This window comes from Astatotilapia calliptera, chromosome 19 (genome assembly GCF_964374335.1).
Source record: "Astatotilapia calliptera chromosome 19, fAstCal68.1, whole genome shotgun sequence".
In the NCBI taxonomy this organism is placed as follows: domain Eukaryota; kingdom Metazoa; phylum Chordata; class Actinopteri; order Cichliformes; family Cichlidae; genus Astatotilapia; species Astatotilapia calliptera.
In genome coordinates, this window is record NC_137440.1 from 7,742,034 (window position 1) to 7,755,658 (window position 13,625).

The following is a 13,625-nucleotide window of genomic DNA, read 5'->3' on the forward strand; positions in this document are numbered from 1 at the left end:
GTCACCCTACCTGTGTTGCAACACAGCCTTCTCTGCTCTGTCCTATAGTCGATTATCTGACTGAATGTGCAAGTTAGTAAATTACTTGCACTTACTTCCCTACCTTTCAAATTGGTGGTCATCTCCACGCTGAAGAAGCAGAGAACAATCGCAAAGTGCGCTCTGGAGCATTCAGTCACTGCAGGTGGATATTTTTTTCTTCTCGTGTCATGTTAACAGGCTTCCTGGTGGTAAACGTAATGCAAAGGAAAGGATGACATCATCACCAAATCAAGTACAACTGAAATAATATATAATCTCTTTTTAAAAAAATGTATCCAGGGTCAGCTGTGCATAAATGTCAATAATACAAACGAGTAACAAATCAGGGGGAAAAAAGTATAAATGAACAAACGGCGAAACACAGAAATGCAGATGCTTCCACGTGTGTGCCGCTTGTTATAATTAGGCAGTTAATATCCAATCATTCTCTGTTGCAGGTCTAAAAATGCTAAAGCATATTCTGATTTTGTATCAAGATGCCAAGAGGAAAAGATCTAAGAGACTTTGAAAGTGTGTTCATTTTGGGGGGAACAGATGGCAGGAGTTTCAGTAACAAAGACTGTTCAATTGGCTAGTGTTTTACTGGGACTAGTGACTCAAGTGACATTTGGATTTAGATCTGTGAAAAAGACATTCGTAAGGATGGAAGGAAGAAGTAACCTCAGGCGACTGAGACTAGGATTGAGAGGTGAAAATTTAGTAAGGTAGGGATCTTGGGAACTAGGTGGCGTTTTCACTGGTGTGGTTTGTATACTTTCCTTCTTAGAGGAAAGGGGGCAAGTAAAATAAACAGAAATGCAAAGTTTTGAGTGATACCCGTCATATTATGATCAAACATTACCACATGGGAGTGCCATATTTGAGGATGATAAGCCAGGAAGCATCACTGAGTGGTTTTCGGAGCATGGAAATTATATGAATCTTTAAAAAGCCTTTTTACACTGACCATGTTTAAATATGCATGACGTGATATTTAAATATTATGTATGTATGTTCACATGCATTCCTATAATGTGAATGCAAGCTCACCTGGCATATTTGAATATTGTCTAAGTGTTGCTGTCGAGAAAGAGGTTAATCTATGGAAATGAAGGGCGCTGGCGGTGAAGTGAGGTGTTGACATTTATAAAACCTCCTTCTTTTCCCTCTGTGCTCCAGCTGCAACGTGAAGCATCTCCAGAAACGTCATGTGTGCATCTCCCGCCTGGAGAGGCCACAAAACTGGGGGGAGAACTGCTGCGAGGTCCGCTATGTCATCCTGATACTGGCCCCTCTCAAAATGGTAACTAACCCACAGGCATAGGGAATGATACATGAGATTTATGTCTTCGCTGGTTAGTCACTTGTTAATTAGTTCCTATTTCATTTATTCATTTTGATTATTTCATTTCATGTTCACTTGTAGCCCAGTGTGATTTAACAAAATATTTTTCCTGGTAATTAAAAATCTGTTTTATTGTTCTGCTCTTGCAAAATCACTTATTGTGAGCTGCCCGTCAACCTGTTCATTTAGGTTAAAAAAATAATTCAAAGCAAATTCATTTTTGAATAAAATTATAAAATCAGTATAATTCTTATCTTTATTGTTTGTTTGTTTGTTTTTTGTACAAAAAATGCACAGATTGGCTTTAAAGGATTTTCTGCTATTTTAATTCAAAATGCAAAGCAGAAGAAACCACAAATCTATTATATTATTATATAATGTTACATAATTGTAGCACCACAAATTAAATATTGGTTAGGCCGCATGATGTTTAGGGTCTATATGGTTGTTATTTGTGAAGATATAATCTGTCTATTTCTGCGTTATATTCATATATTTAGATATGTATCTGAAAATACCTGAAACACTGACAGATATGATGTCAGAACTGCTAAATGGCCAAATTGACTCCTGAACTGAAATCAGTTCAAGGGCCTCTCTGTTGCTGAACTTTTCGGGTCACTGTTGTGTTTGTGTTTGCTGTTTTTCTTCAGCTCTGAAGAGCTTCTGGAGAGACACACATCCTGTAATGTCCCTCCCTCCCATCAAAACCATGAACTCTTTCTCCTTCCCATCAACCCACTCATCCCTTCTGTCCTCCACTGCTTCATCCTCAGCTTTCGACTCGCATACACACACTTCACTCCCTCCTTCAGTTGACTCTGATTGTTGCCCCAAACCAGGTGAAAACCCTCGACTTCCCAACCCCCATCCTGCTGGGAAGAAGAGAGATTTCATGCTTTCCTCACTTTTACTTTGGTATCCTCCCAAGTATGTAATTTTCACCACTGGGTAGGTGGTCAGTCAAGGAAGAGGAAACCTGGTTATCGGTTATGCTTCAGCTTGTTGCATTATGTTTTCTGTATATTTGCTTGTTTCTATCTCTTTTCCCATGAACCCTCATTTATGTTTATTTCTTTCAGTGGTGCCTACAGCACCCTCCTCGCCAGTCTTATTGGCAGCAATCAGAACCACTAATGGTATTTTCAGAGACATTAATCTAAGCCCCAAGTAAACATAAAGCATTATTATGCCTCAATTATCCTTGATGGTGAATGCTTCTCAGAGAAAAATCTTTGAAGGGGCATGATGGTAATGATGATAGAAATTCCTTTGGTTGGCAAATGTATGTGATCTAGCATGTGTAAGAATGGACCGTTTCCATCAACCACCATTTACAGAGCTGTCTAGAAACTGTTTCCCCCTGTTTTTCCTTCCTCTCTTTAACCAGACTGAATATGGTATAAAGACATGACCCTTGTTTAAAAAAAAAAAGTTCTGTTTTCATTAACTGTTTCATGTAATGTTACCCTCAAAGAAACTCCTCTAGCTTTTTGCCTGTCTGACATGCTGCCCTCTGAGTTTTATGTTGGCAGCAGGGTGCTCATCAATTTCTACAAGCACATTTTTCCAGTTGGCATGGGCAAACTATTGACCTTAAATACTTAAATATGTTTTGCAATTAAAAAGTATTTCTTTAGTATGAAAAAGTCTCTCCTTTGTAAAAGAGATTTTGAAGTTTTGTATATCTGCAGTGCATCACAGAAAAACATATCAATAACACCTCTGCAGCTGGTATTAATTCTAATATTTGGTATGTCGCAAACACAGTTTTAAAATAATCTAGTTAAAGACAGTATGCACCCACCCCTCGCCCACCTTTGCCTTTCTATTTACCTATATTTTTTTTTTAAACAGGCAGTTACACATGTAGTGATTGATCGGTATACAAACAACTGTATAGAACAAACGGATGATCAGCAAAGAAATGTAGGAGGTATTCGTGATTTACATTTTGTATCACTTTGCATTTTTTTTTTTTTTGTTGTAGAAAAGTACCAAGACGGCGATGGAGCTGGGTCGCACATTCGCCACCCTCTTCTCTGACATCTCCTTCAGGCAGAAGCTCCTGGAGACAAAGACACAGGAGGAGTTTAAGGAAGCGTTGGTGTTCCAGAGGCACCAGCTCACGGCAGCCAACCAGAAGCCAACGGCTCTGGGGAAGGAGGAGACTGACCCTCGCAGTCATAAACCCCTCAAGGTCAGCAAGGAAAATCTATGAGTGTGTGTCAGTGCTGGGTGATTAGACACGTTTCCGCACATTTTGAAGTGATGTGAAGGCATTATGAGTCGTGCTTGGTGCCCTGAAATGGTGCCTGTGATTGGTTAGAACTTGTGATGATGTTATATTTGAGGTCTTCTTCCTTTCCTCCGTTTGCCTCATCCCCCCTTACCTTTCGCTTATTTCTTGATCATCTCACATCCTTATGATTGTGTATAGAACAGAGAACTGCGCACATACAGTACAATTATTATTATTTTTATTTCTTTTGTATTTCTTTCTTTCTCTCCCTTCGTCAACCTTCAGCACCATTTCCTCCTCCCCCTTCACTCCTCCTCTCCTCCTCGCTCGACTGGCTTGACTCTTCAATCTTTTCTCTCCCCCTAATCAATCAGCATCAACTCCTGCCAGGCCTCCTCAGTGGGTAAATGACCTTACATCTCTCACAGTCCTGTCAGAACTCCCCACGCCTTAGTTACATGTGCATGTGCTCGCCCACACACACACACACACACACCTCCAGAGGGGCTCTGCTCAATGCCACGGACCGACATCTCTTCCTAATGTTGCCACTGGCATGCCACAGCTCCTAGACATTTCCCCTTGTTTTTTTTGTTTGTTTTTTATACAGCAAAGGATTTTGTTAGGTGTTTATCCCAGGGCTTGAAAGGCTCAGTGCCACTCAAAGACAGAGGGCTATATGGGGAAAGACAGATGGAGTGAAAAGGGAAAGAAGTGATGGGGGAGGGGGAGCAGGTGGAATAAAGAGGAAACGGAAAATGATAAAATAAGAAAGAAAATTACAGGGAAAAAGCCAGCCAGTCCGCCTTTTCCTTGTTCCACATCCAAAATTGACACTGGACCACCCGCAACAGCAAACCACTTTCCAGTACTTTAAGAAAAAAGGTCAAATTGCTGCTGTGTTTTTATGTTTTTCCTTTCTGTTGCCTCACTCCATCAGAACGAATGGCAAACAGGTGGACGGTAATTCCTCTCTGAGACTTTTGTTTATCGAACTTGAGCCAAAAGCTGGTGATTGCAACCCCCTCACCCCACACACACAAACACACACATTGTTCCTTGCAATAATAAATAATTCCATGATGTATAGGGATTTAATGAATGAACAGTCATTGTCGAGCAAGCATGTGTAGCTAAAACTAGCCAGCTTGGAGAAAAAAAGTTGTTTACATGTGATGTAAATACCTTTGATCTGTCATAGACCATCCAAACTTTTTAGGATGACAAATGAGGCCAGAATGATTTTCCTGGGAGCTTTTCCCACTCAGCCACCCCCTATCATCATCCGTTCCACTTCATTGCGTAATACTATGTTCAACAAGAAAATGAAACACTGGGTAATTGGATAATTTGCTTAATAAGCTTAATCAGGGCTACACATTTACTCCCTGTCTGGTGTAACCTGAAAGCTCATCTTTTAAAATGAAACACTTCACGTCTCCTTTTAAATCACATGGCTCTTTATAACCATTCTCTTCCTGTCTTGTGTAAAATTATACTTCTCTCCGTCACTGATGCTGTCGTCTCTCTGTCTTTCCCAGTCATTTTTGGAGACACGGGGATCCCATTAAATGTACATCCAAATCCAAATATGCTGCTTTACTTGCTATGTTTTAGATTATATGATTTTTAAGAACTACGCCATTAATGGTCATGACTCAAATGATCTTTCAAAGATCCCCCCCAGTGGAATCACCAGCGTCTTAGCTGAATCATCAAATGTGCAACTTTTAATCTAAATGTGTCATTGTCCACTGCAATGCGTGTTTAAAATAAAACGAGGTTTCAGAGCTGGATACAGCCTCTGGCTTTTATTACTCTTCAAGGTCACTGTGGATAAGGCAGACTAAATTAGCAAAATGCCTAAAAGCAAAACAGAGCCATATGCATCAAGAGGGACATAATTTAAGATTATGGGTTTAATTGAAATGCTCATCTCCGTTTAGTTTCAGCTACTTTGGGGCGATGCCTCCTATAGACAGGGAAAATAATACTGGCAGAACGACCTACATGTGATACAGTGATCTTACTGTGCACCCAAATCCAGATTCGACAGAGAAAAAGTCACTCCATCAGTTTTGCTTCTTCATTAGAAACAGTATCTGGCCATTAGGTAACCAGCCTGGACCCTGTAAATCAACAGCCACACAACCCCTATCTCCCTGGGGTTGTGTGTTGGCCGATTTTAGTCGTTTGACCCCTTTAGTCGTTGGACCCCTGTGCCACCATCTTTTCTTTAATGTCAGATACCAACGATTCACCTAGTTGACATCATAATCGGACTAGGATGGAAAAAAAAAAAGATTTCTACTCCTTGTGCTCCTTGACTGAGCCAAATTCTTATCATTGTTCTTCCTCAATAGTAGCGTCTGTGCAGCAGGTTTTCCTCTAAGCAGCTGATGCTGAGATGTATCTGCTATTTGAACTCCTGGCACTAATCTGAGTTGCTGTTAATTGCTGATTTCTAAAGCTGGTAACTCTAATGAACTTAAACTCTGCAGCAGGGAAACTCTTTGTCTTCCTTTCTTCAAGTGGTCTGTATGAGAGGCATCTTCATCTAAGTGTCTGATACTTTGCGTTGTAAAAAGGTACAGTTCTCATTGGAAAACATCCCAGCTCACATCATCGTGAAGATACTGCCGCTAGTGTGTCGTCATCAAGCCATAGAGTGGCTTTTTCTTCTATAATGTGGAACATATGTTGGTTTGTTTAACATTATTTCATTTTATATCACAGCGTTGATTCCTTTGCTCTTGTTCTACAGTGTGATACGTAATTCTCCTGACGAAAGGTGGTGCAGGTGGGACTCCATCAGTGAGACTATTTCTCATTTTTAAAAAGTAATCTTTTGTCTTCACAGTGTAAAGATTTCTTCAAAGCTGGCCGGGGAATTTATGAGGACTTTTGCCGCAGGCTGCCTTTCTACCCCTCTGACTTCACAGATGGTAGGCTGGACCTGAACTTGTAGTGAAAATGAATCATCTTGCTTGTTATGGCACACTGTGGTACTTCTGGCAGCTCCTCATTTGTCTGTCACCCTTTGCCTCAGTTACATCTGTGCTGCATCTGTGTCACGTCTAGGGTCATCTCCTGCTAAAATGACATAAAATCTCGGATGCCTTACTGCTCTCATATGTTTCCATATGTCCAGTATTCAGTCATCAGACACGAGACTTTCACACACGTCGCATACTATACATTCTCATTGCAAACGCATCCAGCTGGTGGTTTTATCGACTCATCAAGTCACACTGCTGCCAAATATGAAAGAGCTTTTGTGTCTCAAGTCAAATAAATGTACATCTTACTCAGTGTTGAGTTTTTTTTTTTTTAATGTTAGTTAATTAGTTGCTAGAATAGCTTGTGTAGAAATATTTTAGATTAATCTGTGTAATTCAATATGGTTGTCTGTTGTAAAGAAAAGCCGACAGAGTAAAGAGTTTTCTAGGAGCATTTCCTCTTCAGCTGTTTTCTTTCAGTCTTTCCTCGTGTCACACCAACCAAACACATTGACTGGGCAGTAACAAAATCAAGATATTTCTGTCTTGTGAGCGTCATCAGAGAATGATTATCTGATGAAGGTCACAGGACCAAAATTGTTGTGATCACATTAGAGCCCAATTAAAGTGTTTTATTCCAAAATGAGTTATCCATCATTTGGGTAACTGCTCTTGCAAAATGATGGATGACACGAAACCAAAACAAATGACTCATATTTTAAAAGGGCAGCAGGTAGCGTAATCCTCCGTAGAATATTTTTACTGTATGAACTGGGTGTTTATAGATGTAGAGGCACTGAATGATGAACTGTGCTAATGTTCTTGCCGTTTTGAAATTAAAGTGTTCAGCCTCCTCCGCTCCATTATGAGGTGAATATGACTCATGTGTTTGTGTTTGTCTCCCCTCAGGTATAGTTGGCAGTAATAAAACCCTGCTGAAGTACATGACCACAGCCATCTTCCTCTACATTGCCATCCTCCTCCCTGCCATTGCTTTCGGCTCCCTCAATGATGAGAGCACACGTGGCGAGATCGGTATGAACATGTACTTAAATCTAGAAACATGAACGCTTTTCTCAGATTGGGATTCTTGAGCTCCTGCAAATTTTTCCATGTCAGTATCAAGTGCTGGGTGTAAAAACAGCTATTTTATCAATTGTTTAAGAAAATAACTGTTGAAAAATAAAAGTTTAAAATTAGAAAGAAGAGTTTTAGTCAGGATTTAGAGTTCATTATAACACAGAAGCAGCATTAATTAAGGTTGCCAATGATCTTCTTTTGGTCTCTGTCATCTCTGTGCTTGTCCTGCTAGACTTCAGTGCAAAACCACTGACCACAGTATTTTACTACATAGATTAGAATATACTGCAATGTTTTGAATCATATCTATATGATAATCTCCATTTCATGTATATGGGGTATTTTCACACATTAAAACACTTTTTTACATGATAAACAATTCCTTGAGGCAGTATTATGAAACACAGTACACATTTTTTTTTTTTTTAAATAATTTTAATGAAGTTTTAACAAAGAATGTCAAACAGTTCAGTACACACACAAAGCAATGAACAGCCCACACACACACACCCACAACAGACCTATGACATGGTTAGCAAGTCTAGTATTTTAGGGCATTTACCCAACAATGTAAAATGCCACGAGGTGACTGTTGTGAATTTGCGCTAAATAAATAAAATTAATTCAACTGAAAATAATCTTCCTTTTGTACAAAAATATTTAGAGAACATAAACAGCCAATCACTTTAAAAAAAAAATTAATTTTATAACTTTCCACTACTGGACATTTCAAAATAAACAAAGCAGTTCCTTATTTCCATAGTTGACAAGTAATAAGCAAATATTAGCACCTGTTTAAAATTCACAATACCCAGTTTTTACGTTTTTAGCTCAGAAAAATGTGATTTAGCTACTTTCTTTTCCTTCTAGCTGATAACATGGCTAATGAATGCACTGAGTTACTAAATAGTAACACATTAGTGTTCAAGTCTTATTTCTTTATATTTAGCTAGGAAAATTGGAAAAACTTACAGTAATTTATCGAAACATGCAGACATATGGGGAAATACAGAATAGACTCAATGGTGCCAATTTGTAAGACTACTTTTTTTTTTTTTTTTTTTTTTTTTTAAATCACAAGAATTTCTAGCTCCTTGAGAGAAAAATCTAAACAAATGAGTAGTGGCTCAAGACTGTTGCACGATACTGTTGGATAAGACCAGAAAGGGCTACGTTTGGTCTCTGTAAGTAGTGCCAAAATCTAGTAGTAATTCTCCTTTATTCATTGTGCTATATGAGTAAGCACTTTCCTTACTAAGTATTTTTCTCTTGTATGTTTGACCTTCACTTTTTTCTGTTTTAAGTCTGAGTTTAAGACATATAGTTGTGAGCTGATGATTGTTCAAAAGTACTTGCAAGTTTCAGGTGACCATACACATAGTAAAACAGTGAAACATTGAAGCCTCTTTTTTGGAAAATATTCACATAATTATGTACTCGGTGGGGGTGGAAAAGGCATCACGTTAGCTGTTTTGTTTAAAAAAACGAAAAGGGAAAAAATATACATATTTCCAAAGTTAACGTATCTTATCTGAAAAATTAATATGTAACTTCAGCTTCAAAGGAACCCTAGCAGTCACTCATGCACATTAATCAGAGCTTCACGCTGTGTGTTCTCTGTGTGTCATCTCTCTCCAGATGTTCGGAAGACCATCATTGGCCAGAGTATCGGTGGGGTCATCTACTCGTTGTTTGCCGGCTCTCCTCTAGTCATCCCTCTAACCACAGCTCCCCTCGCCATTTTCATCAGCGGTAGGCTTCCCCGCTGTCATTCAGCTCATCTCAATCAAGATGCACTTATCTTTTCACAGTTTCTGCTGACAGCCAGTTTGAATGGAAGGCTGAGAGTGGGTGGAGTACTAAGAAGATTACGTCAAAAATCAAGAAAAAGAAGCACCCAACCATGTCGAACACCAGCCAAAAACTCTTGTCCTCATCTGCTCTTGCTTTTACCAGAAAGCGGTACCGCTAGAGTAATTAAGCTGTTAGCTCACACATGTGCCCTTAATGAGTGTTCCTGGTGCAGTCAAGCAAAAAGCACAAATCTTCAAAAACTTGTTTCTTTTTTTTCAAGAATGAAGAGCAGAACTTTTTTTTTTTTTTTTGCGCACTGTGGTTATGTAATGATTGGTTCCAGGGGCCTGCGGGTCAGGAGAGTCACTCATCGCATTCACAAACATGTAAACTTTAGGTTCAGTTCAGAGAGAGACAGCGCATAAACTGTTACATGGTTTTTACCCAACAGCGATGTTTTGTTGGTTGGAATTTAAACGATCTTGACGGCTGGAAGCTGCAGTATCAGGCCATGATGAGGAAAAGCAGCAACTCCGATGCCAAGATGTAGTTTTAATACCAAGGCTGTTTGTTAGGTTTGTGGTGTGATGATCTTTGAAGTAAATGGGTTAGAACTGTGCTATGCGCATTCTCATGGGCATAATTATAGCACATTTCCAGCAGCCTGTCTGAGCAGAACAATGGCTTGTTTGTAAAGCTGTAACTCATCTGCGTACAAATCTGCTCAAGATTACAACTAAAATTGTTATGGTTTTAACAAACCTATTACAGTTCTTTTTGTCCTTTCATGTTTGAATGAATTTAATTTTTTTCCAGTCATTGTTTATGTGTCTGTACTTGTGTGTGTACAAGTCAGTCTTTGCTGGGAGAGAAATCTGTAATGAAGTTCTTTTGTAACATTTTTTTTCTCACTATCACAAAATTAGCATAGCAATTGTGTTACTTAGTTTCATAATGTGTATTTATTATATGTGGTTTATTTGTCTGTCTGTTTACATGTGCACATGTGCAACTGGAACACAGTGATCCGAGGAATCTGTGACGACTACAACCTGGATTTCCCAGCTTTCTACGCCTGCATTGGGTTGTGGAACTGCCTCTTTCTCATCCTGGGAGGAATCTTCAATGTCAGTCTGCTCATGAAGCTCTTCAAAAGGTGTCCTTCATATTCCTAATTTTATATGTTGGAGTATTTTAATTTTTAAAGTCCAAATTTTTAATCACTTTGAGTTTCCTTTTATTTTGGTTGCTTTCTGTCATATAGAAAAATGTTTTAAATTGTCTTGTAACAACAGAAAACTTTATGGGACAGCAGGATGTTTTTAAAGAATGCACACAATCAATGTTTGAAATGTATTATTATTATTATTATATTCTAGTATTTTTAAGTAGTTTTAACTGCTATGTGCTCCATTTACTTATTTTAAAGGTAGTTTATATTTACTCTCCAGGCATGTGTGGCATAACATAACATTGCAATCAGTGCAACTCTGGTTTATTTGAAAAAAGTATGTGTTACACAGTTTGAGTAAATTTGAAACACAGTTTTTAGTTTTGTTTTGGTTCACAGATTGGGAAATATCTTGCATTGAAATTTCCATACATAAGAGTCCATAATTTTGATTAATAAATATATTTATACTCAAATTCTGCCAGACCAGCATGCATTCAAACACCTACCAGCTGTAATGCACTTCCCACTCGGTACTTGGCTAACAGCGCCAACTCTCGTTATGGGACTTGCAGCAATTTGCTGTTCGGCTGGTTTTATGATACTGACCTGTAAATCCTGCTACTGTGTTATCTTAGGAACCGCATCCATTTAGTTGGTGATGCATTATAGTTGTAGTTTATTGCAAAGTTGGTGTCATACTGCCAGTATATCAGCTAATGGAGATTATAAAATGAATTACATGTATTTATCACAGTGTCTTATATAGGCAGTGAAATTAACTTCATGTTGGCCAGAGATTAAAGTAATTTCCATGGAGGGTTATTCTGCATTATTGGTCAGTGTCAGACTTAAATGGACTTCCTGAGTATTCCTGAGCTTCCATTTGAAGTATTTATAAGCTCTAATGTGGAACCTTAAGGTTAAATGACAATGCTGATAGTGTGTTCTGTGTTGAAATAAATATTTAACTAATGAATTTATAACATTAACAATGTTTGCGACATTCCTGTCTTGCCTTTAGACAATGCGTGTTTGTGTCATAGTCGAGCTCTGTGACGTGTTCCTCTTGACTGAATAGTCGCTGCATTTTCTATGGAAGGAGGTTCAAACAAGCCGTCAAACAGCCGTTCTATTTGAGCTCTCTATGAAAACCCGGGTTAACAAAGAAACTTTAACCACAGCTGCGCCACCTATGATCTCTAATTGGACTAATGCAGCTAATACAAGAAAACCCTTTCATGTACCCTAAAAACACAAGACTGTAAAAAAGTATCAATTATAAGAAAACAGTAATGCACACTTTATTCTGAAAATATGTTTGTTAATTCATTAATTTTCATTTCCTTCTTATGTGTTTTTTTTATTATGGGTGTCCTTTTTATTTATATGTATTTATATTAGTTTTTACTGTCTTACAACGGTCTTAATTGTGTAATGTGTTTAGGTCAACAGAGGAGGTCATTGCCCTGTTCATTTCCATTGCTTTTGTGGTTGATGCTGTGAAAGGCACAGTCAAAAGTAAGTTCATGACACACACGAGAAATATCTTTTTTTTCTGTGAGTTGTTTACACGTTGCTTTTCTGTGGTGAAAATCAAATCAAGTAGTCGGCTAACTCAACACACCTGCTGTCGAATCTGCCGCAAGCTCGTGTCTGATGTGATTTCTAAGCCCCGAAAGATAAAGAAAATAAAGGCCTTCACTGCCACATACATACACATTATTATGTGTAAGTGAATTTTGAGATTATCATTTAAGTGGGCAGCTGAGAGTCATAAGATCTCTTCAACTAATCCTTTTAATTAAAAACTGTCGAATAGTTTCTTCCAGTGTTTCTATATTCCTTCTGCAGTCCTCTGCACCTCTTAAAATCGAATACTTATCAAGAAACAAACTGTGTTTATTGTGATGGTGAGGCCAGATAGAATTCTTTCATAATAACAGCTAAAGACTTATATTTAATACCCTGACAGCAAAACAAAAGACCAAAAGAGTGTTAGACAGTCACCTGCCAAATGACTTACTAGTGAACCACGGGTAATATAATAATATGATCTCAATTAGTAAATTTAGATAAACAAGCATATGTTGAGAAATATTACCTTTTAAAATAGTAGGGAGACAGAAATACCATACGAGGTCATTTGTTACTGTTGTGGGTCAGCAGGTTGAGAGGCTTTAGAAATTAATCAGTCCAGATTTTGAACCCCATCTGCAGCTATATTATACCACCCCAGCTTTTATGGTCCCATATCATAAATATTTTACACAATTTAATTTCACAAAAATGAGATGACGATAGCTGAATGTAATTTATTTTGAATGCAGTGTTCTCCTGTTTTGTAGATTGCCAGTGCAGTAGTTCAATTTTCAGAAGCCATTTGTAAAATACGCTCCGAGCTCATATGCCATTACCATAACATTAACCTATGCTATTTTGCTGACACTGTTCCTCCAAAATATTTTCCACTAACACAAATGAATACAGTTTGGGGCTGTATCTAGTCACCTGCACAACCTCGCCTAGCCTGTAACTTTATCCCTGTTTGATGAAAAGACCTGTGGAGGGAGCTAGTCATCTCGCACACTATTCCTCAAGTGATGTTAGAAGGTATTATGTTGCACTCATTATGAAATTAATAGAGACAAAGTTGTGCATTCATTCTAAGTCACAATGGCAGGAAAACCATCTCCACTGAGCTTAAAATCCCAGCCTTTAGCCACACATTACAGTTGGTGAGCTATTTATTCTGCAGCCCTTATGGGTGCAAAGACTGATTTAAGCAAACTAGGCAGAGTTTGTTAAAGCAGGTGTAGATAACGTATTCTGTGCTGTTTCCCCATCATTTCACCCCTAATCCAGACTCGGCCTATTCTGCTAAATTTGATTAGTTTAGATTATCACAAAGGTTACTGGTTCATTTAGTGGTTGGACAGAGAACACTGGCATCAAACACCCAAACATACAAGA

The 13,625-nt window shown here is 38.4% G+C and overlaps 1 protein-coding gene across 3 annotated transcripts in view; it reads left to right on the top strand.

Moving 5' to 3' along the window:
- Nucleotides 1-13,625, top strand: part of slc4a11 (solute carrier family 4 member 11) — a 101,584-nt gene that overhangs the window by 76,897 nt on the left and 11,062 nt on the right. For all 3 annotated transcript variants that reach the window (XM_026151298.2, XM_026151300.2, XM_026151299.2), the window contains 7 exons: nucleotides 1,201-1,324; nucleotides 3,357-3,566; nucleotides 6,469-6,553; nucleotides 7,517-7,642; nucleotides 9,326-9,439; nucleotides 10,505-10,637; nucleotides 12,100-12,173. In XM_026151298.2, the coding sequence (XP_026007083.1) occupies nucleotides 1,201-1,324; nucleotides 3,357-3,566; nucleotides 6,469-6,553; nucleotides 7,517-7,642; nucleotides 9,326-9,439; nucleotides 10,505-10,637; nucleotides 12,100-12,173 (866 nt within the window). The remainder of the gene's footprint in view (nucleotides 1-1,200; nucleotides 1,325-3,356; nucleotides 3,567-6,468; nucleotides 6,554-7,516; nucleotides 7,643-9,325; nucleotides 9,440-10,504; nucleotides 10,638-12,099; nucleotides 12,174-13,625) is intronic.